At 39.0% G+C, this 26,050-nt stretch overlaps 4 protein-coding genes across 4 annotated transcripts; 1 reads left to right on the top strand and 3 right to left on the bottom strand.

Moving 5' to 3' along the window:
* Window positions 1-578: 578 nt before the first annotated feature.
* Window positions 579-3,887, bottom strand: LOC117126729. Its single transcript, XM_033275706.1, has 6 exons — window positions 3,858-3,887; window positions 3,627-3,800; window positions 2,455-3,572; window positions 1,516-1,905; window positions 1,065-1,410; window positions 579-980 (listed from the first exon to the last, which is right to left on the bottom strand). The coding sequence occupies exons 1-6, from the start codon at window positions 3,885-3,887 to the stop codon at window positions 579-581; spliced, it is 2,460 nt and encodes an 819-aa protein (XP_033131597.1).
* A 4,822-nt stretch (window positions 3,888-8,709) lies between these two features.
* Window positions 8,710-10,176, top strand: LOC117126728. The gene is made up of 3 exons (XM_033275700.1): window positions 8,710-8,944; window positions 9,026-9,582; window positions 9,706-10,176. The coding sequence occupies exons 1-3, from the start codon at window positions 8,710-8,712 to the stop codon at window positions 10,174-10,176; spliced, it is 1,263 nt and encodes a 420-aa protein (XP_033131591.1).
* An 8,629-nt stretch (window positions 10,177-18,805) lies between these two features.
* LOC117126727 lies at window positions 18,806-19,846 on the bottom strand. Its single transcript, XM_033275696.1, has one exon. The coding sequence runs from the start codon at window positions 19,844-19,846 to the stop codon at window positions 18,806-18,808; it is 1,041 nt and encodes a 346-aa protein (XP_033131587.1).
* Window positions 19,847-24,742: 4,896 nt separating this feature from the next.
* LOC117126726 lies at window positions 24,743-25,620 on the bottom strand. The gene is made up of 3 exons (XM_033275685.1): window positions 25,457-25,620; window positions 25,276-25,378; window positions 24,743-25,219 (listed from the first exon to the last, which is right to left on the bottom strand). Exons 1-3 carry the CDS (start codon window positions 25,618-25,620, stop codon window positions 24,743-24,745), a joined length of 744 nt encoding a protein of 247 aa, XP_033131576.1.
* Window positions 25,621-26,050: the final 430 nt, after the last annotated feature.

Here is a 26,050-nt window from a genome sequence, read left to right as displayed (position 1 = left end):
AAGCTTCCTATACAGCTTGGGATCATGGAATGGCTTGCTATCTTCTATCTCCCCCTCACGTGGAACCTTATACCCATCCTCCATATGCATCTTGGCTATTTTTCCTCCATAGGCACCAGCATCCTTCAACAGATCTAATGCATACTTCCTTTGTGAGATAAACAACCCCTCTTGGATCTACATAGCTCAATCCCAAGAAAGTACTTCATCTCTCCTAAGTCTTTTATATCAAACACAGATTTCAGAAACTCCTTTGTGGCTTGCATCCCCTCCTTATCACTCCCAGTGATGATAATATCATACACATACACAAGAAGGACAATGATTCCTGATGGGGTAATGAGAGTGAAGAAAGTGTGATCAAGCTCTGGCTTTCTAAAGTCTCCCCCATTAAAGGTTGTGCTTAGCTTGTTGTACCATGCTCTTGTTGATTGCTTCAACCCATAGATGGCTTTCTTAAGCCTAAGCACATTCCATTTCTTCGCCATTCCTTTAAGACCTGGAGGAGGTAGCATGTAGACTTCATCTTCAAGCTCTCCTTGGAGAAAAGCATTCTTCATATCCATTTGCCAAAGATCTCACCCTAGGTTAGTCGCCACCGAGAGTACAATCCGAATGGTATGGAGTTTTGCAACAGGTGCAAAGATATCAATGTAATCCTCTCCATAAGTTTGAGTGAAGCCCCTAGCAACCAACCTTGTCTTGCACATGTCTATCTTTCCATTTGGTAGATACTTGATGGTGAAGATCCATTTGCATGACACAGCTCTCTTTCCCTTTGGAAGTTTATTCTCATACCATGTATCATTTCTAATCATATCATCAGCCTTAGCATTGACTGAATCTCTCCACTCTTGAATCAACATTGCCTCTTCATAGCTTCTAGGCACATAACTTTCATCAAGACTGACCATAAATGCATAGTGATCTTCCGGATACTCAGCAAATGAGCACACAGCTTGGGAAGGATGCTCTACAGCCTGGGCATTGTACTACACTCTCGTGTTTACCCAGTTGGAAGCATCCTTCTTTACCTATGTGCTTCTTCTCAAGGGAACCACTACAGCTTTCTCAACAGCTTCATCTTGTATCTGACTCTCTTCACTAGCTTCCTGACTTTCATTCTGATCTCTTCTTCTTGAATCCTCTCCACTTTGGACAGGAGAATCTGAGCCTTGATCTCTTTGACCTTCAGCTTCATCTGAGTCCTGATCTTCTAGACTTGCTGCTTCAGATTCACTTTCCCCCTCATGTTCAAAGTGAGATGATTCTTCAGCTATAACCCGTATTGGCTTTTGACGCCTGATCTGATCTTGGGACACTCCAATCCCAAGTCCTTGTAGAATGTTTCTCAAACTGGCTGCCTTGTCTGATGGTTGGGATAGATCCCCAAGTTCTTCCCAATTCTTCCTATCATAATATCCCTTATCTTCAAAGAACTTCACATCTCGAGACACCAAGATTCTTCTGGTATCTGGATCAAAGCATTTGTATCACTTTTAGGATGTAGAGTACTCAATCAGCATGGCTTTGGTGCTCTTTGCCACTAGCTTGTTCCGCATTTCTCCCAATACCAGCACATAGCAAACACATCCAAATATCCTCAAGTGCTCCAACGCCGGCTTACTCTTGTTAAGGACCTCAAATGGAGACTGATCAGCTAGTATCTTGGTTGGTATCCTGTTGATCAGGTAGCAAGCAGACATCACATCATCACTCCAATATCTTTTATGCACACTCGTATGGAACATCATCGACCTGGCCACCTCAATGAGGTGTCTGTTCTTCCTTTCAGCCACTCCATTCTGCTGAGGAGTGTACGAACAGCTCGTCTGATGAAGAATCCCATGGCTAGTTAGATGATCCTTGAATGCATGACCCGTATACTCTCCACCATTATCAGACCTGAAAATCTTAATCTTGGCATGATAGTGGTTAGTAACATAGCTTTGAAATTTTTTAAAGGCATCAAGAACTCTATCCTTTGTTTTAATGAGTGTTAACCAGGTGTATTTGGATTTTTCATCAATGAAGGTGACATAATACTTGTAATTATCTTTAGATAAGCAAGGAGCAGTCCACACATCAGAATAAATCAAGTCAAAACAATTTTCATAAACAGTAGATGATCTTTCAATACACACTCTTACAATATTTTCCCAAAATACAAGCCTCACAATCATTATTTTTAAACATGACACCTAGTAATGTTATGCTTAAAGCCCTAACATGTGGATGTCCTAGCCTAGCATGCCACAAAGCATCCTTACTTAAAGTAACAGAGCTAAACGAAAAACAAGAACTAGAAATAGGAGAGAGATTTCAAGCATGTAAAGGTCTGCTTTAGTTGCTCCTTGCCCAATCAACTTACTGCTCTTAATATCCTGAAACTTCACATCATTAGGACTAAAGATAACATTGCATTGAAGATCAGTGGTGCATTTCTTAACAGACAAGAGATTAGAAGTAAACTCAGGCATGAAAAATGCTTTAGAATCCTTATTAAACAATTTCAACCTACCAATGCCTCTAATAGGAATTCTATCACCATTAGCAATCATAACATGACCTTGAGCAGGTTCTATATATTTAATCAAGCTGTTATCACTAATCATATGATGAGATGCACCATAATCAATAATTAAAGGCTTATGCATGTTCTTAGCAATATGAGTCCTACGATGATCATTTTTGTTTTTCAAGTTCTCAAACAGTCCTATTAGTTTATTAGCAATGCTTGACTCAGCTTTTGCAGTATAGGAGCTCTCTAACATGTCTAGAAACTTATCAGTACTACTAGGCATTGTATGAGCAGCAAAGGAATAACCAAAGGTGTTTCCGAGTTTGTTACCAGATTCCTTAAGAGCTTTGATGAGGGCATCTATGTCGGACTTCCTGATCACCTCATGCTCTAAGCTTTTTCCACTCAAGTGATGAGAAGCTAAATTCCTACCCTCACTTTCAACGGCTTGAACACATGCGCTGGCTCCGGTTGAACCACTACCACTCGCTTCAGCAGAAAGGTGAGCATGTGCTTCTCTATCCTTTTTGAACTTGCTTGGCTTTAGATGAGGATGCAGAATCCAACACTGGCTCTTCTTATGTCTCGGCTTTTTGCAATGGTCACAACTTCCTTCAAACCGCTCACCATACTTTCTTCCTTCATTCTTATATGCAGCCTTGTTTGCTTGCATATCATCAGCTTGGTGAGACATTAAAAGCTCCTCTTTTCTTCCAAATAGGCCTAGAGACTCTTCCTCCTTCTGAAGTTGAGCACACACTTCCTCCATAGTTGGTAAACTTGGCGACCTCAGAATGTGTTTGATGACATCCTTGTAGCAAGTATCAAACGTCATCATCAGCCCAAACATCTTATCATACTCCCTCCTCTCCACGAGGATCTCGTGATCACTTGTGTCGGGTCGTAGATTGTCTAGTTCAGACAAAAGGGCTCTGAACTTTCCAATGTGCTTAATGAGATCCATCCCATCTTGCATCAAGGAGGTGATGACTTTCTTCAACTCAAACACACGGCTAAGATTTGAGACATTTCCAAATGTCTTCTGGAGCGTCTACCATAGGTGTTTAGGAGTCTCACAGTAGCTGTAAGCTTCAAGGAGATGGACCTCAAGAGACCCTTGAAGCACTGAAAGCACCATCAGATCTTCTTGGACCCATTTCTTCTTAACATCAGCCTCGGTGAGCACTTTTCCACCTTCACCTTCTTCATTTCCTTTAGCCACTGGCTCGGGACCATCATCCGTGATGTGACTCCACAGCCCTAGACTCCCAACGGCAGTCTTCACCAACCGAGACCACAACAAGTAGTTTCATCCACCTTTCAAGGAAATCGGAACCGTAACTAGCTTACTAAAGTTTCCATCCATTCCTCCTTGCATCCATGACCTTTAAGGCTTTAAGCTTGTACTTCAGTTAAGAACCCAACACACCAGATTCTTAAGAACACGCGGAACCAAAGAACCAAGAGCAAAAGATCCCAACTTTATCACAAAACTTCTGGAAACCTCAAGAACAAGAGCAAGAACACAATAGTAGTAAGGATCTCAAGAAAGAAACAAGATCTCTCAATACCAAAGCTAACCTGGCTCTGATACCATGAGATTTTAGAGATTTAAGATGGTATTGAGAGATTAGGTAAGATTAAGAGAAGGTTTGTGAGAAGTTTAAACGAGAATCATGGTTAGGAGATGTTTAAGAGACTTTGAGATTAATGTTGAACAAGAGAGAGACTAGAGAGAAAATGGTTCAATCTCGTTGTCTTCATTAATCAAGGTGAGGTTACAATATATATGATAGGAGCTGAGGGTTTCCAAAGTCTAAAGGTAAGCTAAAGCATGTGGAATCAACCAAAGGAGGAGCTCCCAAGTTAAAGCATCCAATGAGCTTCTTCCCGCGTGTGAAGCATCTTGGATATTTGGATAAGATGTTGACAGTCTGGCACAGCCTGTCAGATGTGCCTCCAAGCTCTCCCAACGGTCTGAACTCAACAGTGCAGTGTAAGAGGTAAAGCCGAGCCGTTTACTACTTACTCGGGTAAATGGTCGAGATAACTTCTTCCCGGCCTCCACCTTGTACGGCCTGATCTGTACCACTTGTACGGCCTGGTCTGTACCACTTGTACGGCCTTCCCGTACGACCTAACTTTCCTCTTCACTAAACCTCATCCTCAAGTCTTCACAACCTCTCCAGCCTCATACCTCATAATACTCTCACCTCATTTTAACAAGCAGCACATGATGGTGGACTCCAATGGGAAGATTGATTTTGTCTACACCAACCTGAACACAAAGTTTGAAACATTGAAAACTCATGTGAAGAAGCTGGAGATGCAGGTTGTTCAGACAGGAGAAGCTGTTAAGAAGCAGGAAGCCTTGACAAGAGGGATATGGGATGATGTGATGAAGTATCACGTGAATACCATCATAGATGATGATTAATGGCAAGTGGTGAAGCAGGAGAAGCTACAAGAAGGAGATTTCGAAGTAGAAAGTTCAACAAGTTTTGGAGGATCGCATTGGTGTCGATCGACGCCGGACTTCGAACATCGATCGACGGATTTCAATCAAAATCGATTGACATGCTCTCCAAAGCATCGATCGATGACACCTACGGAGTCAACCGCATCTTTCAATGTCGTGAGGATCCTGACTCACGAGGAGTTCGCAGCAAGACACCCACATCCGCCCAGCCCTGTTTACGTCAAAATCGATCGACATTTTGAAACCCCCGTCGATCGAAAAAAGGAGACTGCCATCGATCGACAACCTCCAGCGTCCATCGATCGACGAGCACCTCTTACATACCGAGTGTAGATGCCAAAGATAGATGTAGCACGTCTCAATGTACTCAGGCCCAAACCCAAACCTTGAGATAACCCACCAGAGACCATCAGGATACCTTCAGATGATGCAGCAGATCCTATGGAAGTTGATAGGGTTCCTATGGGAAGAACCCTGAGGAAAAGAAAGGAAAAAGTGGTGAAAGATCTGAAGAGGGGAGCTAATAAGAAGGAAAGGGAAAGTTTCCAAAAGAGAGTCTTCAGGATTCCTTTAGAAAAGCCATTCGAGGAGTCTTATGTCACCCACAGATTGTGGATGTTTTTCAGAAAAACCAGAGAAACTGAAGAGGACGTTAGGAGAATATTCTGTGAGTTTAGAGCAAAGATGAGGAAGATGATTACACTGAAGAAGAAGAGTGATCCTGGGCAATTTGCAATACCATTTACGGTGAAGGGTATTGAGTTCCCACATGCCTTGTGTGACACATGAACATCAGTCAGCATCCTACCTAGGCTTATGGCCGACCATCTGGGTCTGCAGGTGGAGCCTTCCAAGGAATTATTAGCTTTTGTGGATTGTTCTCAGAGGAGCTCAGGAAGGATTGTGAGAGACCTAGAGGTGCAGATTGATAATGTAACACCCCCGATTGTAGTTGACTGGAAATGACACGGTTATTTTTCTTCGATGGTCGATCCGAGGTTCTCAGAATACTTCTGATCGCCTTAGACCAACAACCAAAGAACACCGACACTCCTATCAGATATCACTCTAAGCTTTTAAACCCTAAAAAGCAATAGCCGATAGTTAGTTCGTCCGAACAAGAACTAATATCATATAGAACCCGTACAAAAAAAACATTATTTATATATCATTCAAAAGCATAATACAAAATTTGTTATAAATTAACCTCGAGGTTTTCGGTCAATAAATCTTATAAATAAGAAATATCAAAACGCCTTTGCAAGGATAATAAAACTACCGCTGGCGAATGATGTTCCTTCCCGTCATCGAGTAAGGTCTCCCGCCTATTGGTTACCTGCATCACAAATGAGTCATGAGTAACTAGTTTACTCAGTGAGCCTAGTCCCGCACCCCAACATATATTAATAATATCTCAAGCAATCAACTCCATTTGTATGCAGTATAAATATAGGGAAGTTGACTCAGATATTATATATTTTAGGACTTATGACCAGAACCATACAAATCTTTTTTTTACTACTGGCATTTTTTAAATGCCACGCGTGCCCTTTATCCACGATAAGAGAGAAAACGTATTTACGAGAATGCCATTACTTTTTAACGCCACGTAAGCAAAAATCTGGCGACACGTAGGAATACGCTTCCGTGTTTTCATTAAGTCAGCCGTAAAAGAATACGTTTTTCGTTACGGCTGGTATATGTATAAGTTTCGGCTGACTTATAATAAAATAGTTGACTTAGTAAAAAAGGCTGATTTAAGACAATAAGTAAACCACGCGTAAGGGTTGAGTTATATGAATCTAGTTGAGTTATTGGACAACGGTTGACTTACGTACTGACGTTACGGCTGACTTAATCATCGATGGATTGATTTCTGGAAAATTTGGTTGAGTCGTAGTAAAGACACGACTCAGTTATATACCCACGACTGAGTTAATGAACACTGAATGGCTGGGTTATGGGATCTTTGACGGCTGGGTTATCTTAAATCAACCGAAACTGGATGGTTTAACATGAAACTCAGCTATATTGTGGTTGAGTTATTAGCGAAAGATTAATTACTAGAATAATATTGTTTTACGGCTGAATTGTTAAACGATATGGTTGGCTTATTGTATTTCATCCTATTTACAGCTGGGTTATCGAAAAAGATTAATTACTGAACTAGTATCCACGTTCCGGCAGACTTAATTACTACATGTGGACTGACTTAGGGTGTCTGAGTTATATATTATTTTGGTAGCTGAAAAACTGAATTTCCATGTCAGCTGCCATGTCATCAATTCGGATTTGCCATGTCATCAGTAACGAAAGAACTTCAAAACTAGGTTTTAATCAGCCTGTTCATATTCCTCTCCTCCCCTTTCATACCCGTTATTTCTCTTCTTCATCTATCTCAGTTGGTTATGGATCTGGTTATTATTGTTTCCGGTAACTGGATTAAGAAAAACAAATATGTATTCAACGCTGATAGTAGAGGGTGTAGAGTTCTTCATTTAGATGAGAACTCTACACATGAAGCTTTCGCAAAGTCTGTTCTCGATGATTACGGATTGAATGAAATGAGTGATCATATTCAGCTAAGCTACATGTTCTCGAATAAATCATTGAAAACAATGGCGCACGATACTCCACCAGTGTACGTGTCCAATACTCGGCAGTTGCAAGGTTTTGTAGCCCTAAAGAAAATCGAACAACTACGTCTTTGTGTTGAGATTACGGAGAACAAGGACGACAGAGCAAGAGAGAAGACTAAAACAAACTTCAGTTTTAGCTCAGAAGTAGAAGCGTCAGAAGTTGAGTCCAGAGACGATAATTACAGTGGGAGTTACGATGGTTGCAGTTTGGAGAAGGAAGAAGAGGACAATGAGATTGATTGCTCTAGTATTGTGGAAGGAGAAAATCAGAACGTTGGCAGAGAAGATGAAACAAGCAAAGAAAACGAAGAAGACGATGAATTTGATAGCCGATTTGATATGTTCGACGACTCGGACGGTGCGTCATCTGAAGATGATAACTTCAGCTCATACGGTGAGTCTCCTTTAGAAGACGAAGAGTCACCAACGATACCTCCCAAGAAGATATATCAGAATTTCTCGATGAGCGGGTCTAAAGAGAGTGAGGAGGTTCTTCTAAGGTTGGAGATGTCGTCGTTAAATCTTGCGGTAGGGCAACGATACGAGAGTAAAGTCGATTTGGAGAGACGATTGAAACTTCTTACAGTGAAGGATCGATTTGATTATGATGTAGACATATCAACCCGAACATTATTCATTGTTAAGTGTTGGGTTGATAGATGTATCTGGAGGGTTCGTGCTTCTACCAAAGGGGAATCCCCGGCGTTCTATGTTTGTATTTACGAATCGAATCATACATGTTCTACAATTGAGCGTTCTAATCGATGTCGAAATGCAACACCAGATATTTTAGGAGAGTTGTACAGGAACTTTCTCGGTGACGTTGGTCCGGCCGTTCCCCCTACGAGTGTTGGAATAGCTATCACTAAGCAGTTTGGTGTAAAGGTAATTACTTTGGTGAAACTGAGTTATGTTTACGAAACAGCTGAGTAATATGTGTTTCGTAGTGGCTGATATATTTACACAATGCGGCCGAGTTATATTAAAATAGTGTTGAATAAGTTTTGCGTTGTGACTGACATAACTGTATGATGTGGCTGAGTTATGTGTATCGTTTTTCATGTGAACAAATGGAATATTGGAAATCTTACCGGACGCTGAAATTTGCAAGGGAAATCGTTCAGGGAACACCTGAGAGTGGGTTTGAACGCTTGCATTCTTACTTATACATGATAATAAGAGAAAATCCGAGTACAGTTGCGCGTCTTCAAATCGATGAGAATGGAAAATTCATGTATGTGTTTCTTGCGTTTGGTGCGAGCGTAAATGGGTTTCCTTTCATGCGCAAAGTTGTGGTTGTCGACGGTACGTTTCTTAATGGTAGATAAAAAGGGACGCTTCTCACAGCACTAGCTCAGGATGGTAACTTTCAGATTTTTCCAATAGCCTTCGTAGTGGTTGACACTGAAAATGATGATTCCTGGCATTGGTTTTTTACGCAACTAAAACTTTTGATTCCTGACGACGAGGGTCTTGCGATAATCTCGGATAGGCATAACTCGATTGGGAAAGCAATTACAAATGTGTATCCGCTTGCTTCTCGTGGAATTTGCACGTACCATCTATATAAGAATATACTGGGACATTACAAAGGAAAAGATGCATTTCGTCTGGTGAAGAAAGCGGCGAGATGTTTTAGGATGTCTGACTTTACTCAGATTTTCGAGGAGATTGAAGCGATTAATCCAGCACTCCACGGCTACCTCCAAAGGGCTGATGTCCGACTGTGGACGCGTGTTCATTTTCCGGGCGAGAGGTACAATTTGATGACTACGAACATAGCTGAATCAATGAACAGAGCATTGTCGAATGCTAGAGGTCTTAACATTGTTCGGATATTAGAATCGATACGGGTTATGATGACCAGACGGTTTGCTGAACGAAGAGAGGATGCCAGATCGCAGCGAACCACGCTTACTCGTGGTGTGGAGAAACTACTACATGTAAGTAAGCCTTTAAAAAATTAGTCAGCCTTTAAATTCATAAGTCAGTCTTTACAGCTCTTAAGTCAGTCCTTAAGATGTACTAAGTCAGTCGTTTCACATTAATTATATATTTTTTAATAGGGTCGTGTAACTGCCGCCAGAGATTTGGCGGTACAGAGGATTGATGATCATCACACTGAAGTTAAATATGGATTTTCCGGCGAGTCTTTGCATGTTGTTAATTTGGTAGAGCGAAAGTGCACATGTCGCCGTTTCGAACTCGAGAAATTACCATGTGTACACGCAATCGCAGCGGCGGAGTACATGAATGTTTCTCGTATATCCCTGTGCAGTCTTTACTATACCAGCAATTATTTGGTTAGCGCATACTCTGAATCGGTCATGCCGGTTGATTCAGCGCAACCTGTTCCAGAACTCGTGGCTAACCAACGCTGCTTGCCCCCGACTGTACGTCAACCACCAGGCAGACCGAAGAAAAATAGGATGAAATCTGCTTTAGAAGTTGCATTATCAAACAAACGTCCTAGGAAAGAGCACACATGTTCTCGATGTAGACAGAGTGGTCATAATGCGAAAACTTGTCCGATGTAAGCAAGTGTTGTAGGGATTTTCATGTTTTTGTATTACGGCTTAGTTTATGGTTTTAATGTTTTTGTATTACGGCTGATTTGTTGATTTTCATGTTTTTATTACGTCTGGATTGTTGTAGGGATTTTCATGTTTTTGTATTACGGCTTAGTTTATGGTTTTAATGTTTTTGTATTACGGCTGATTTGTTGATTTTCATGTTTTTCTTACGTCTGGGTTGTTAATTTTAATAGTTAATACTTATGGCCGGGCTGTTATTTTTCATGTCCTTTGGAAAGCATCTCAACGACTCTGATATAAGTAACGGCTGGGTTAGTGTTAACATGGGCTGAGTTATTGCTTACTAAGGTTGAGTTACCTTTTAAACGGCTGAGTTATTTTGAATTAGTAGTATGAAATAGGATGAAATCTGCTTTAGAAGTTGATACTGCAACTTCTAAAGCAGATTTCATCCTATTTTTCTTATATCATAATGCGAAAACTTGTCCGATGTAAGCAAGTGTTGTAGGGATTTTTATGTTTTTGTATTACGGCTTAGTTTATGGTTTTAATGTTTTTGTAATTTGCACTGCTGATTTGTTGATTTTCATGTTTATTCTTTAAAAATTCCCGCCAAAAAAAAGAAAGGTCGTCAGACGACTGAGTTTCACACTGCCAATAAATAAGACTTTCAACTCTATATTTTATATTTTTATACATTTTCTCTGTCTATCTAAATCAATTTCACCCCTGAGAGAGTAAATGGAATTTTTCCCTCTTCTTGAATTGCCTGAAGAAATTCGGGCGGTAGTGGTTGAACGTGCGGGCGGTAGTGGTTGAACGTGCGGCCCGTAACTCCATCCAAAATCTCTATGGCCTCAAAGCATCCTCGAGGTCGATGAAGGCGTTAGCAGAGCGGCGTGCGGTTTACCATTTCCTCGATGTTTTATCCGTTCCCTGGGGACTCAATATGCCTTCAGAGTTGTTGAAAGCTTGCTACGATGAGGAAAATCCAAGCACGCTTTATATAAAGGGTGTACAGTTTTTCTACTCCTTGGACCTTCACGAAGAAGAGCTTTCTCTCATGAAGCGTGCAGCAGATGCTGGATCTGAGCGTGCTGTGTATACACACGCAATGACTCGAGCAATCTTTGAGGGTGAAGGGAAGTATTTTGATGGTATTCCATTTGAATCTGTTGACAGGATCGGTAAACTAGTGCGCTCTGTGAAATGGGGTTGGGGTTTGTGGCATGGTGACTATTTTCGCGACCATAAGGTCCTGTTCATTTGCCTTTTTATGTCATCGTTCTACAGATGCCAATGTGCAAATCTTGTGCAGCGACAATGTCACTGCTTGTGGCACATTGATGTCACTAAGGATGATAACATGTGTAACCGCCGTTTCTGGATCAAAGAGCTCGGCTTGTTCTTACGTGATTTTGAACCGATAAGCCTGTTAAGGGACACAAGGAAGTGGTGAAGATGTAATGTATCAAAACTTATCTTTTTAAGTTATTTGCTATTCCAGTATGTTGTATGTCGAGACTAATATTCTATGGGTAAGTTGTTGTTTTCTAATATTTGATTAAATGCTATTTATAGGCTGAGTTAATTGTTTCGTTGGCTAAGTTAAATATATTTGAAGACTGAGTTAATGGTTCATAAGGCAACATAAAATATATTTCGAGGCTGAGTTAATTTTTGTAAGGCTAAGTAAAATCTATTTAAGGGCTGAGTTAATTGTTTCCAAGGCTGAGTTAATTGTTTCTTAGGCTAGGTAAATGCTATTTGAAGGCTGAATTATTTATTTTTACAGCTTAGTTAATTTAATTTCACGGTTATTAAATGATTTGATTAAAACATAGGACTGAATTAAACCAACCTAACAAGAAACTCCATTAAAGAAAATTTATTGTCTCGATAGTATAAAAGTCTCGATATTTGTTAGAACCTTGACTTATTTTCACACGCCTAAAATAAATTTTGATTTATAAAAATTCACGTGAAATCCCAACCGTCGCGAATCATGTTTCGACTGAGTTGGCTGAATTATATCTTACTGGCCAATTAGAGTCGAGGAAAACATCGAAAAACTCATGGCAACTGAATTTGATCACGCGCATAATAATGGTCTCGATTTACACTGGTCTGGATAAATGAACCGTCTTGCTGAGTTATTGTTAGTTATAATACATGAGTGCTTGTTGTATCCCTATATGTAAAGACATACTAATAATGAGTCTCGATATTATCATGGCAGCCAAAAATTCTCACACGCATAATAATATTATTTTCTGATATTTGATTAAATGCTATTTAAAGGCTGAGTTAATTGTTTCCAAGGCTGAGTTAATTGTTTCTTAGGCTAGGTAAATGCTATTTGAAGGCTGAATTAATTCTTTTTACAGCTGAGTTAATTTTATTTCATGCCTAATATTAAATTTGATTTATTAAAATTTACGTGAAATCACAACCGTCGCGAATCATGTTTCGACTGAGTTGGCTGAATTATATCTTACTGGCCAATTAGAGTCGAGGAAAACATCGAAAAACTCATGGCAACTGAATTTGATCACGCGCATAATAGTGGTCTCGATTTACACTGGTCTGGATAAATGAACCGTCTTGATGAGTTAGTGATGCATAAAAACTGATTTGTGTTAATTTATGTCACGACTGAGTTATATGATTAGGTCGAAAATAAAACATGATGTGTGTTACATAGTAAATAAAATCCGGTCTTAAAAAACATAAAAATAAAAGAGAAGTTGATGACAAGAGATTAATCATCCAGCATCCATTTTTCATGAAGCTTACACCAGTCAGGGTCGATGACCTTCACAGCTCCCAACTCTGCTTCGGCTTCACAATGATGAGCGGTAAGTGTCTCCAACTCAGCCACGAGGTCAAATTTGCCTTCGGCCTTGATAATGGCATCAAGCAATTCCATGCGCGCAGCAATAGAATTTACTTTGCTGGAGGCGTCGTTCCATTCAGATTCAGATTGCCTTTGTTCCTTGGCCAAGCGGAGAAGCGCCCTGTAATGCTCCGTCGTTTCCATTTTCCCTTTGTTATAACCTTCAACAGCATCCGCGCCATAGACATCCTCCATAGGACGTTTTATCGATCTTTTCGATCCTTCCATTGCCACTTGATCACTTAATGAGGGTTTGGATTTGTGGCATTGTGCGCTTTGTATTTATAGATAAAAAATGATCTATTGGAGTCGTTTGGAAAGCATCTCTTCGACTACGAGATAATTCATGTCCTTTGGAAAGCATCTCTTCGACTACGAGTTAATTGTTTCCAAGGGTTGAGTTAATTGTTTCAAAGGCTGAGTTAATTGTTTCTTAGGCTAGGTAAATGCTATTTGAAGGCTGAGTTAATGGTTCTTAAGGCTAAGTAAAATCTATTTAAGGGCTGAGTTAATTGTTTATTACTGGCATTTTTTACTGGCATTTTTTAAATGCCAAGCGTGCATTTTATCCATGTTATGAGGCTAGGTAAATGCTATTTGAAGACTGAATTATTTGTTTTCACGGCTGAGTTAATTTAATTTTCCGGTTATTAAATGATTTTATTAAAACATACTGACTTATCAAAAGACTGATTTACGGTTTCGGTCAGGTTATTGTTTACATAGGACTTAATTAAACAAACCTAACAAGAAACTCCATTAACGAAAATTTTATTGTCTCGATAGTATAAAGGTCTCGATATTTGTTTGAACCTTGACTTATTTTCACACGCCTAATAAAGGGCGGCATAATTGATTGAAGCGACTAATATTAATTTTTATTTATTAGTTCGGATAACCACACAATATATAAGAATTATCTTTTTTATTTTAAAATATTTTTTAGATTTTAGATAATTCTTATTATTGTTAGTTATAATACATGAATGCTTGCTGTATTCCTATATGTAAAGAAATACTAATAATGAGTCTCGATATTATCATGGCAGCCAAAAATTCTCACACACATAATAATGTTATTTTCTGATATTTGATTAAATGCTATTTAAAGGCTGAGTTAATTGTTTCCAAGGCTGGGTTAATTGTTTTTAGGCTAGGTAAATGCTATTTGAAGACTGAATTATTTGTTTTCACGGCTGAATTAATTTAATTTTCCGGTTATTAAATGATTTTATTAAAACATACTGACTTATCAAAAGACTGATTTACGGTTTCGGTCAGGTTATCGTATACATAGGACTGAATTAAACCAACCTAACAAGAAACTCCATTAACGAAAATTTTATTGTCTTGATAGTATAAAGGTCTCGATATTTGTTTGAACCTTGACTTATTTTCACACGCCTAATAAAGGGCGGCATAATTGATTGAAGCGACTAATATTAATTTTTATTTATTAGTTCGGATAACCACACAATATATAAGAATTATCTTTTTTATTTTAAAATATTTTTTAGATTTTAGATAATTCTTATTATTGTTAGTTATAATACATGAGTGCTTGCCGTATCCCTATATGTAAAGACATACTAATAATGAATCTCGATATTATCATGGCAGCCAAAAATTCTCACACGCATAATAATGTTATTTTCTGATATTTGATTAAATGCTATTTAAAGGCTGAGTTAATTGTTTCCAAGGCTGAGTTAATTGTTTCTTAGGCTAGGTAAATGCTATTTGAAGGCTGAATTAATTCTTTTTACACCTGAGTTAATTTTATTTCACGCCTAATATTAATTTTGATTTATTAAAATTCACGTGAAATCCCAACCGTCGCGAATCATGTTTCGGCTTGATTTGGCTGAATTATAAATAAGGTACTGAGAACAATCGGACTCTCAACAGTCAATTATTACACATTTTCTCTATCTCTCTAAATCAATTATAGGTTGAGTTAGTGTAGATGGAATTTTTCCCTCTTCTTGAATTGCCTGAAGAAATTCAGGCGGTAGTGGTTGAACGTGCGGCCCGTAACCCCATCCAAGATCTCTTTGGCCTCAAAGCATCGTCGAGGTCGATGAAGGCGTTAGCAGAGAGGCGTGGGGTTTACCAATTCCTCGATGTCTAATCCGTTCCTTGGGGACTCAATATGCCTTCTGAGTTGTTGAAAGCTTGCTACGTTGAGGGAAATCCAAGCACGCTTATATAAAGGGTGTACAGTTTTTCTACACCTTCGACCTTAAAGAAGAAGGGCTTTCTCTCATGAAGCGTGCAGCAGATGCAGGTTATGAGCGTGCTGTGTATACACACGCAATGACTCGAGCAATCTTTTGGGGTGAAGGGAAGTATTTATCTCGTATTCCAATAGAATCACTTGACAGGATCGGGAAAATAGTGCGATCTGTCAAATGGGGTTGGGGTTTGTGGCACACACCCGAGTTCAAAGAAAGAATGGCCCTGTTCATATCACATATTCTTCCAAAGTTCTACAGTTGCCAATGCGGAAATCCTGTAGAGCGAGACTGTCCCTGCTTGTGGCACATTGATGTCACTAAGGATGACAACATGTGTCCCCACTGTTTGTGGCTCAAAGAGATCGGCTTATTCTTACGTGAATTTGAACCGGTTAGCCTTTATAGGGACACAAGAAAATGGTGAAGATGTAATGTATCAGAACTTATCTTTTTATGTTATTTGTTATTCCAGTATGTATGTTATTTTCTGATATTTGATTAAATGCTATTTAAAGGCTGAGTTAATTGTTTCGTTGGCTAAGTTAAATATATTTGAAGACTGAGTTAATGGTTCCTAAGGCAACGTAAAATCTATTTAGAGGTTGAGTTAATTGTTTCTCAGGCTGAGTTAATTGTTTCTTAGGCTAGGTAAATGCTATTTGAATACTGAATTATTTGTTTTCACGGCTGAGTTAATTTAATTTTCCGGTTATTAAATGATTTTATTAAAACATACTGATTTATCAAAAGACTGATTTACGGTTTCGGTCAGGTTATCGTTTACATAGGACTAAATTAAACCAAACTAACAAGAAACTCCATTAACGAAAATTTTATTGTCTCGATAGTATAAAGGTCTTGATTTGAACCTTGACTTATTTTCACACGCCTAATAAAGGGCGGCATAATTGATTGAAGCGACTAATATTAATTTTGATTTATTAGTTCGGATAATCACACAATATATAAGTATCCCTATATGTAAAGACATACTAATAATGAATCTCGATATAATCATGGCAGCCAAAAATTCCCACACGCATAATAATGTTTACGATTTTCGATACTGGAATATGAACCGCAACTTTTAAAATAATTCTGATGCTGAGTATAACGAAAATTCGAGAAGGTTGAATAATATAATACATATTTACAAAGGCGTGTTAAATATGAAACTTTACATCCCTAGACTCTGATATGCATAACGGCTGAGTTAGTGTTAACAGGGGCTGATTATTGATTAATAAGGCTGAGTTACGTTTGAATTAGTGTTAACGGGGGCTGAGTTCATTTTTACTTAGGCTGAGTTACGTTTGAATTAGTGCGATGTTTTTATACTATAATTCATGTCCTTTGGAAAGCATCTATACAACTCTGATAAGGCTGAATTAGTGCGAAGTTTTTATACTAATGTGGTCGAATTTTTAAGAAAATAAACAAAATCTAATTCAAAAACCGAAATTATCAGGTCCAAACTCTTCAAACATGTCGACAAGAGCAAGCCAAACTCTAGTTATCATCCACTCAGGCTTATCGCCACCCTGCGTCCAACACCTTTTCAACCATCGCATTTGAGATTCAAACATCGTTCTGGCCACCAGATTGAAATGCGTCCATACAAAAAAATTATGTCTCGGATCCCAAGTGTTTGTCCGCTAAAAGAAGAAGATAACAGAATATTAGAAACCCAGCATTCCTTTAAACATATAACTGCTGTTTAATGGAATATATATACATAATCGGTGCTTACAGCGAGTATAAGAAACCAGCGTTCCTTAAAATGAGCGGGGATGAAGCGGTATGTCGGCCACTCATGAATCCATCCTTCTCGAAGAATTTTTGGGATCGCCTGCGAAAGATCATGTAAAAATCTAAACCACGTAACAGAGGTTTTGTCAACGTAGACCCCTGGACCAGGGTTTAGAACCGGGAGGTTTTCCCGATCTGCAGAACTTAGAATGGCATTCACACTGCTGGCGAACTTTAATGACCAGCCAGGAACAATCTCCATATCCATATGGTTTAGGTTTTTATAAAGAGTGAATGATATTGGAAAGAGAATGAAAAGGGAAATTGGACATATATAGAGCCCAATGGAAATGCGAATAGTCGCCAAATTCAAAGAATAAAAATTCCTAGTGGCTATCTTATTTCCCCGCCAAACATCAACATTTATTAAACGTGGCGGCCGAGTTATATAGCCTATTACGGCTGATTTAATATTTGGGATTTAGGGTTTAGTGTTTAGTATTTAGAGTTTAGGTTTGTTTATTTAGGGATTTATGTTTAGGATTTGGAATAACGGTGTGATAAATATAACAAATAACATAAATTTAGTCTTAAAATGCGTTGTATATAGTTTAGGAGAGTTGTATTATGATCACACTCTATATCTACATGTAAAGTTTTAAGTAACTGCAAGACAACATATACCTCAAGATCATGATCGATTCTAAACTCGTTAATTCAATAAATAAGAGACGTTCGGTTGATTATATATTCACTTATTAGGGAATGTTATAACATTTTTAAGTATAAACATATCAATTATTTTAATTCAGGATATGGTTTGAGGTATGGCTGAGCTATATCTAACGTAACGACTGACTTAATAAAATAAAACAACATTAAACAACTTAAGGTAATTGGAAAGTCTGATTGAAAATAACAAACACAGATTCATTTAGAAAGCTAATTGTTCTCCGCCGTGTTTCCTCCTTCATCAAGGATCTCTGCCGCCATATTCAACCGTAAACCTTGAATATTTTTATCGTTTATCCCAGCGAAACTTACACCAAGCGCTAGACACTCCACAAACTTCAACGCATACACCCCACAAACGCCAATCTGGGTGTTTTGTGGAGTGTACCTTTTGATCCTCCTCCTGAATGCGAACTTCTTCCTACTCGGGGTTCGGAGATTGGCAGGAATGTTTTGATTCAAAATATCGGGAAGCATAAACGTATCGGTTTAAACTCTTCAAACATTTTCTTCTCACTTTTGGGTGTTACCTCTCCAATGATTGAATCATAGCAATCCACCTTCTCCTTCTTCAGATCCACGTGAAAAGCCACCCAGTGATTTCCGCCGGTTGGAAGACATCCGTACAAGTGATCCACGTGTTCATACCACTTCAAGTTTGTTTGAAAGTTATAGGGAAGCTTACCGTGTACAAGATTTTCATAACCACTCCCTGTGAACTTCATCATATTAGGTTGTATCTTGAACTGCTTGTAATCGTCAACCCACTTCTTCAAGAACCAAGGATCAATGAAGGCAATTCACTTGGTCCAGAATGGGGTCGTATCTCGCATGGACCTCTTAATGAGGACGTTAATATACGCAGAGATATGCTACACAATAAATATTAACAAGTCAGCCGTAAACAAATATATAAGTTAGCCTTAATAGAAGATAGAAATCAGCTGAAATCTAATGTAGAACTCTGTGGTAATTATAGACTTACATCATCAAACAACCATCCATATTGGCTATGCGGCTACGGTCTTTCAAGGATGAGTATGCTGTAGAAGTCACCCTCACGAGCGGCGGATCTTACAACTCTTTTCTTTGCTGGTGCTGGTGGTTTGGGTGGAATTCTCGAGATGTGTTGTATAAGTTTATCCAATACAATCGGATCAACATGTGCTAGAGGGTCATATATTACTGATGAAGGCTCAACATTATTCCTCATGCACATCGTTCCATTGTCTCCAATGTACGGAAAAGCTGGTCTTGAAGAACCTTCAGACAATGCAAACCCTTGTGGAGATAATTTAACCGTTTTCTCCCGATATTCCTTTATTATAGCAGATCTAATCAATTCATGACTCTCCATAGGCGACTCCGGCAAGATTTCATTCTCCTCCGCAAGAACTTCGTCGGTCATTACAGCAAATTCACTGTCCTTTACAGAATCTTCAACCTTGCATCTTTTTACATTGGCACGCGGTGTAGTTATATTCTTTCTCTTCTCATTATCGGCTTCTTGATTCTTTAACTCAGCCAGTTCTTCATTCATTAACTCAGCCTGTTCTTGATTCTTTAACTCAGCCTGTTTTTGCTTCATTGAGGCAGCCTCTTTTCTCTTAGCGGCAGCTTTCTCCTTCCTCTTCAACACAGCCTCTGCTTGCACAGCTTTTTTCTTATCTTCTGCATCCTCATCCTTTATAGTACGGTTGCGCGTGGAGCGGCGACGTAAGTCTTCAGCCTTAGTTGCCTTTGCAGGAGAAACATATAGGAAATCAAGAACATTAGCACCCTGATCTTCAGCATGTGTTCCAAACTCCTTAGCCAAAGTTTTTTTCATCCCTCTCTCCTTATCAAGCTCGTTGGACAAATTTTTTCTAGGTCCCATATCCTTTCCAGGGGTTTCAGCTAACAGTGGACTACAGACAGACTTCTGCTGGGTATTAGGCTGCGGTGATGACAACGGTTCAGGTTGTTGGTCGGCGGCGACGTTTAAGAGGTTATCTTTGTTTTGGAGATTTTTTCCTATCCCCATAACTTTCAGACGCTCCTCCACTGCAACTTTCACCATGTCATCTATTGACTTCTGGTCCACCAATGGTTTTTTAAATCGCGCGTCCATCAGATCAAATTTTCTGGAAAGTTTATCCAGAGTACTCGCAATGGCCATCAGACTCGCGTTGTTCCCCAAATCTTTATTACCTTCCTCTTCGCTTGAACCCTTTCCCGTTGCAGCAGCTTCACCCTCATTGGTCTTAGCTTTATTCTACTTCTTAGTGGGTGGCTCAGCTTTCTTCTTCTTCTCGTTACCCTTCCCCTCCGCATTTCCATGCACTTCCCAAAAACCTTTTACAAATCTACCTGCATGTATGTCTGTTATCAAGTTAACGAGTTGTGGGTCGTCAGGTTGACACGGCCATTCAAGAAACAACTCTTCGATTGACTCCTTCGAAACCATTCTCCTAACACGCACCTGTAACACTAGGGCATAATATAACTCAGCCACTAAATAAACACAACACTCAGCCATTAAGTCTAATAAATCAGCCATTTAAGAAATCAAAACGCAGCGTTACACCTTACCTGGCTATGTTGTTTTATCTCGGCAGACAACAAGTTTTCGAAATTTGCACGAGTACGCTTTCCACCCCATCGTAAAAGTGGAACATCTTAATTATTCACCACTCTCCCAAAACACTCGCCAAAGCAGACGATGGATTCATACGCCCAAATCAATAGTGCATCCTTTAGGCCGCTTAATGTGTATGACCCCCTGTCTGGAGCCAACGTTTTAATAGAGTCAATGATAACTTCGTATGCAGTCCGACCCCATGGATACAACTTCATGGCTTCATCGTCAAACACTCTTTTGGCACTTTCAAATGGCACCCGAGAATTTTGATGCAAACAATAAAGTACCATGTGTTGAAGAACTAATAGCCCTAGCCATTTACGCTATTCAAATGTCCAACTCGGGCAGACCTCTATTGAGTTCTTCAGTTCATCCAACGTGGGTCCCCTCCCAAGCGACACCTTCAGCTTCACCCAAAACGGTTTGTATTAATCAGGATCAGGTTCAAAACTTCCTGTTGGCAATGGACCAGTGTTTAACCCAGTTATCTCACCAAATTCTACCAAGCTAAACCTGATAGGCTCATCAACTACCAGACTCCATATCTCCTTCCTATGTACTCGCAGCTGTGTACATAGTAGATAGTGTACTGTTCTACCAGACCACACGCTTCGGCGTTCAACTAGCCTAGCAACTACTCCAATGGGAGAGTTCACCAGTGCTTTCCATACATCTTCTCCTAGTGTTTCTATAATATGAGGTAAATCTCGTGAACGAAAATTGTGATTAATGTCTTTATTTTCTAGGTTAGAAGACCCTACATGATAAAGTCTTGGAGGGTAACCCCGTGATTAACATCAGAAACATCCATCTGAACAAATAAACAAACAGTAACTCAGTCAGGACATATAACAATAACTCAATGAATATAACAATAACTCTGCCACAATATTAAAATAACTCAGACACAACATAACAATAACTCAGGGAAAACATAACAATAACTCTGCCACAACATAACAATAACTCAGCCACAACACAACAATAACCTAATCACAACTACACCCTAACTCACTCGAAACAACACCCTAACTCACTCGAAACAACACCCTAACTCACTCGAAACAAAACCCCAAATCAATATTTAACGTCGCGACATCCTACCGAAAAGACGAACTTGTAGATATGAATGCGGCGAAGACGATTTCGTACAAACGAACGATAACGATAACGGAGATCTCACAGTTATTTTTAAGAAGAGGAAGTAAACACAATGTGGACAGCAATTTCGTATCCTTGCGGTTCCTTCTCTGTTTCCGACAATGTTTTTTTTTCTAATTGTTAGGTCAATCAATGTTACTGGTTGATGAGACTATCTGAGCATAAAAGTAAATAAAACTAACCAAAGGCTATTTATGTCATTTACCAGAGGTAACAAAACATTCCCGCTTTTATCAATTTGATTTAACGGCTGAGTTATATATTAATAAACGCATAGTTTTGTTTTTATACGATTGAGTTAAAACAACTTAAAAGTTAATAAAGACTGAGTTATATAACACGCGAAAGCTGACTTATGATGACAAAACATGACTAAACAGAGAAGTAGTAGTAGCAAAGTATCGCCATTCCAGCCACACAAACAACCACTTTCCTCAAACACCGACTCTCACTCAAACATCCGCCTCCTTTTCTCTCAGATTCTGTCTTTACTCCATTCGCCAATCGAGCAACGTTAACTCGCAACTCCGAGATGTCTCTATTCATGCCATTTATCACTGCCTTAATATCTTCAACCTCTTCCACCAAGCACTCATCCGCCCATTTGAATAAATGACTCTGTTTTCACCAATGTAACCAGATCTAAGTATTACGTTTTCGAACATGGGAAATAAGAACCATAACTAACCTTATGATATCGTTTTGCACAGCAATAGTACAATCTTCCTGGATTTGTTTCGCTTCCAGATGTAAAAATGTCAAATGGTGCACCACACCAACACTCTTTCGGCGTTCCTCTTTCCGTATTCCTACGTCGTCTGTAATAATTTCCTGAGGTGAAGGATGAGGAAGACATTGTTAAAATAGATTTCAAAGTCCTTGGAAACTAAAAATTGTTTTACTTTGTAAGAAGAGATACGACATCACAGATATAATACTATTAAATATATAAAATACAATATAATATCAGTGTCTCGATATTGTAAATGAAACATATATATAAAAACTCGTAATAATGAGTCTCGATATTATCATGGCAGCCAAATTTTCCCACGCACATAATGATGGAACTTCCCATATACCGCCTCTTAAAATTAAATCGATGCTGGGTTATTTAAATACAATGATGACTGAGTTATTTAAATACGATATGCCTGACTTATTTAAATAAAATGATCGCTGAGTTATACCTTAATTATATTAGATATGTGGCCGAGATAACATTCACAAACAGAAATAATGCGTTTCAAAATACAATTACGGCTGAGTTATTGAAACAAGTTATGGCTGAATTATATTAAATGTGTGGCCGAGATTACATTCAAACTAGTTGCGGCTAAATCATTGAAACAAGTTATGGCTGAAATAATGAAGTTCAAAATACAGACACGAAAAGACTTTCAGGAACCAAAATTATCTGGACCAGACTCTTCAAACATGTGGCAGAGATTACATTCAAACTAGTTGCGGCTGAATCATTGAAACAAGTTATGGCTGAAATAATGAAGTTCAAAATACAGACACGAAAAGACTTTCAGGAACCAAAATTATCTGGACCAAACTCTTCAAACATGTGGCAGAGATCAAGCCAAACGCTGGTTAGCATCCAAGTTGGCTTCTCGCCTCCTTCCAACCAAGTCCACCTCAAATGGCGCATCTGACAACGAAATAGACTTCTGGCCACAAAATTAAAATTACGCCAAACGGTCAAATGATGCCTTCGATCCCATGTGTTTGTCCGCTACGGCAAACAAAAAATACAAATATTACAGACCGATGGTATATATTAATATATATGAACAAATGTCGGGCCTTACAGCGAGTTGAAGAAACCAGCGTTCTTTAAAATGATCGGGAATGTCGCAGTATGTCGGCCATGCATGAACCCATCCTTCTGCAAGAATCGTCGGGATGACCATGGAGAGATCAGTTAAAAATTTAAACCATGTAGGGCTGGTTGTGTCAAGCAAGTCACACGGACCAGGGTATAGAACAGGGAGGTTTTCACGATTTGCAGAGCTTAGTATCGCAAAAACACTGTTCTCTAACCTCTCTGAATTTCCAGGAACAATCGGCATGGCTTTTGATGGGGATAGAGAGATATTGTTTAGGTTTTTTCTAGAGAGATAAAGGCGTAAGAAAGGTTATTAGAGAGGACACTATATATAGAGAAACATAGAACGTGAAACGGCGGGAATTGAAATTTCTTAAAATTCATTTATCATATTTCCCACCAAACAACAACATTTAACAAACGTGGCGGCCGAGTTATATAGCCTATTACGGCTGATTTAATATTTGGGATTTAGGGTTTAGGGTTTGGTATTTAGAGTTTAGGTTTGTTTATTTAGGGATTTATGTTTAGGATTTGGAATAACGGTGTGATAAATATAACAAATAACATAAATTTAGTCTTAAAATGCGTTGTATATAGTTGAGGAGAGTTGTATTATGATCACACTCTATATCTACATGTAAGGTTTTAAGTAACTGCAAGACAACATATACCTCAAGGTCATGATCGATTCTAAACTCGTTAATTCAATAAATAAGAGACGTTCGGTTGATTATATATTTACTTATTAGGGAATGACATTTTTAAGTATAAACATATCAATTATTTTAATTCAGGGTATGGTTTGAGGTATGGCTGACTTTTATCTACCTTAACGGCTGCTTTATGAAGACGAATCGGCTGACTTATTAAATATTTTCCTATCTTAGGGTATGGCTTGAGGTTTGGCTGAGCTATATCTACCTTAACGGCTGCTTTATGAAGACGAATCGGCTGACTTATTAAATATTTCCCTATTTTAGGGTATGGTTTGAGGTTTGGCTGAGCTATATCTAACGTAACGGCTGCGTAATTTAAACAAGGTGGCTTACGATAAACAAATCATAACTTTAAGTCAAGTACAAAATATCTAGCCATAAGTCATACAAAACTCATCTTCATTCATCGCCAAACGACCCTACCAAACTACAACTTCCTTCATTAAAGACATCTGCTGCCATCTTCATTCTCAGACCTTGAATATTTTCATCCGATATCCCATCAAAAGCTACACCAAGTGCTAGACACTCGACGAACTTCAATGAATACACTCCACAGTCGCCTCTCAGGTTGTTTTGTGGAACAATACGTTTTGTTCTTTGTCTGAATACAAACTCTTTCTAGGTAGGGACTCGGATATCATCAGGAATAAGTGCATTCAGAATCGCAGGGATCATACGAGTAAGCGGCCCAAAGAAATTTAGCATTCTCAGATCACTTTCGAGTGTTTGCTCTCCAACGATTGAATCATAGCAATCAACCTTCTCTTTATGCAGATCCGCGTGAAAACCCACCCAATGATTGCCGCCAGTATTAAGCACTCCGTACAAGTGATCTACATCTGTAAACCACCGCAACTTTGTCTGAATGTCTGTGGCGATCAAACCGTTTGCTAACCCCTCATAACCACTTCCTTTGAATTTGACCATTTCCGGTTTGACTTCGAACTCCTTATAATCGTGAACCCATGATTCAAGGAACCAAGAGTCTATAAAGGCAACGCGCTTGGACCAAAATGGACTGGGATCTTGTTTGGACCTTTGAATGAGGACTCTCATATACGAAGCAATATGTTGCACAGATAATATATAACTCAGCTGTACCATACTTATAACTTAGCCGTAAAGTAAATATAACTCAGCTGCATACTTACATTTTGAACCAGCCATCCATATTCTTTGATGGGCCAAGGTCTTGGAGTGATGAGGATTCTGTAGAACTCAATATCCTCGTGAGCTTCTCCATGTGGAATTTCCCTGATAATTTAACACAACTCAGTCTCTGCAAAATCTTTTTATTAGCTAAAATCAACGAAATGGTGCAAAAGTCCTTACTCGTGTGGCTTTAGGTGTTGCAAAAGATTATCCCTTTTAACCGGATCAACAGGTCCTAGAGGATCATATATTGCAGGTGAAGGTTCAAAACCTTTTCTCATGCACGTCGTTACATTATCTCCGATGTGGGGAAATGGTACAGAAGGACCAAATTCCGCACTCATTTGAGACCCATCTGGAGATAATTGAACAGCTTTCAGCCGATACTCCTTTATTTTTCCACACCTTTTCCTTTCATCTTCCTCCACATCAGAGTCCGGCCACAATTCGTCTGAATACTTGGTGTTCTTAATTTGCTTAGTTGGAATGGGTATTCTTATTGTACCACTGCGAGTCCTTTTTGAAGCAGGAATATCCTTCTTTGAGTCAGCCTCTTCTTGCTTCTTCTTCTTCTTTAAATCAGCCTCTTCTTGCTTCTTTTTCTTCTTTAACTCAGCCTCTTCTTTCTTCTGCTTCTTCTTTAACTCAGCCTCTTCTTGCTTCTTCTTCCTCTTCAACTCAGCTTCTTCTTTAACTCAGCTTCATTCCTCTCCAAATCAGCCGCTAAGTTATTTCTTTTCCCTAAGCCCCTGCAACCGCGTCCGAATGGTGGTT

The sequence above is a fragment of the Brassica rapa genome, chromosome A01 (assembly GCF_000309985.2).
Source record: "Brassica rapa cultivar Chiifu-401-42 chromosome A01, CAAS_Brap_v3.01, whole genome shotgun sequence".
Taxonomy (NCBI): domain Eukaryota; kingdom Viridiplantae; phylum Streptophyta; class Magnoliopsida; order Brassicales; family Brassicaceae; genus Brassica; species Brassica rapa.
The sequence above is the reverse complement of the archived record's forward strand: the minus strand, read 5'-3'. Positions and strand labels throughout refer to the sequence as shown.

What these genes read in the sequence shown, in the direction of transcription:
- LOC117126729 (XM_033275706.1), bottom strand. Translation starts at nt 3,887, where the DNA reads ATGGATGGAAACTTTAGTAAGCTAGTTACG. An exon ending in ACTTTAGTAAGCTAGTTACG is followed by an intron (nt 3,801 to 3,857) that starts GTTCCGATTTCC and finishes CGGTTGGTGAAG; the next exon opens with ACTGCCGTTGGGAGTCTAGG. An exon ending in TGCTTCAAGGGTCTCTTGAG is followed by an intron (nt 3,573 to 3,626) that starts GTCCATCTCCTT and finishes CACCTATGGTAG; the next exon opens with ACGCTCCAGAAGACATTTGG.
- LOC117126728 (XM_033275700.1), top strand. Translation starts at nt 8,710, where the DNA reads ATGGAATATTGGAAATCTTACCGGACGCTGAAATTTGCAAGGGAAATC. An exon ending in CAAAGTTGTGGTTGTCGACG is followed by an intron (nt 8,945 to 9,025) that starts GTACGTTTCTTA and finishes TTTTTCCAATAG; the next exon opens with CCTTCGTAGTGGTTGACACT. An exon ending in GTGTGGAGAAACTACTACAT is followed by an intron (nt 9,583 to 9,705) that starts GTAAGTAAGCCT and finishes ATTTTTTAATAG; the next exon opens with GGTCGTGTAACTGCCGCCAG.
- LOC117126727 (XM_033275696.1), bottom strand. Translation starts at nt 19,846, where the DNA reads ATGGTGAAAGTTGCAGTGGAGGAGCGTCTGAAAGTTATGGGGATAGGA.
- LOC117126726 (XM_033275685.1), bottom strand. Translation starts at nt 25,620, where the DNA reads ATGAGTGCGGAATTTGGTCCTTCTGTACCATTTCCCCACATCGGAGAT. An exon ending in CAACACCTAAAGCCACACGA is followed by an intron (nt 25,379 to 25,456) that starts GTAAGGACTTTT and finishes TTAAATTATCAG; the next exon opens with GGAAATTCCACATGGAGAAG. An exon ending in ATGGATGGCTGGTTCAAAAT is followed by an intron (nt 25,220 to 25,275) that starts GTAAGTATGCAG and finishes AGTATGGTACAG; the next exon opens with CTGAGTTATATATTATCTGT.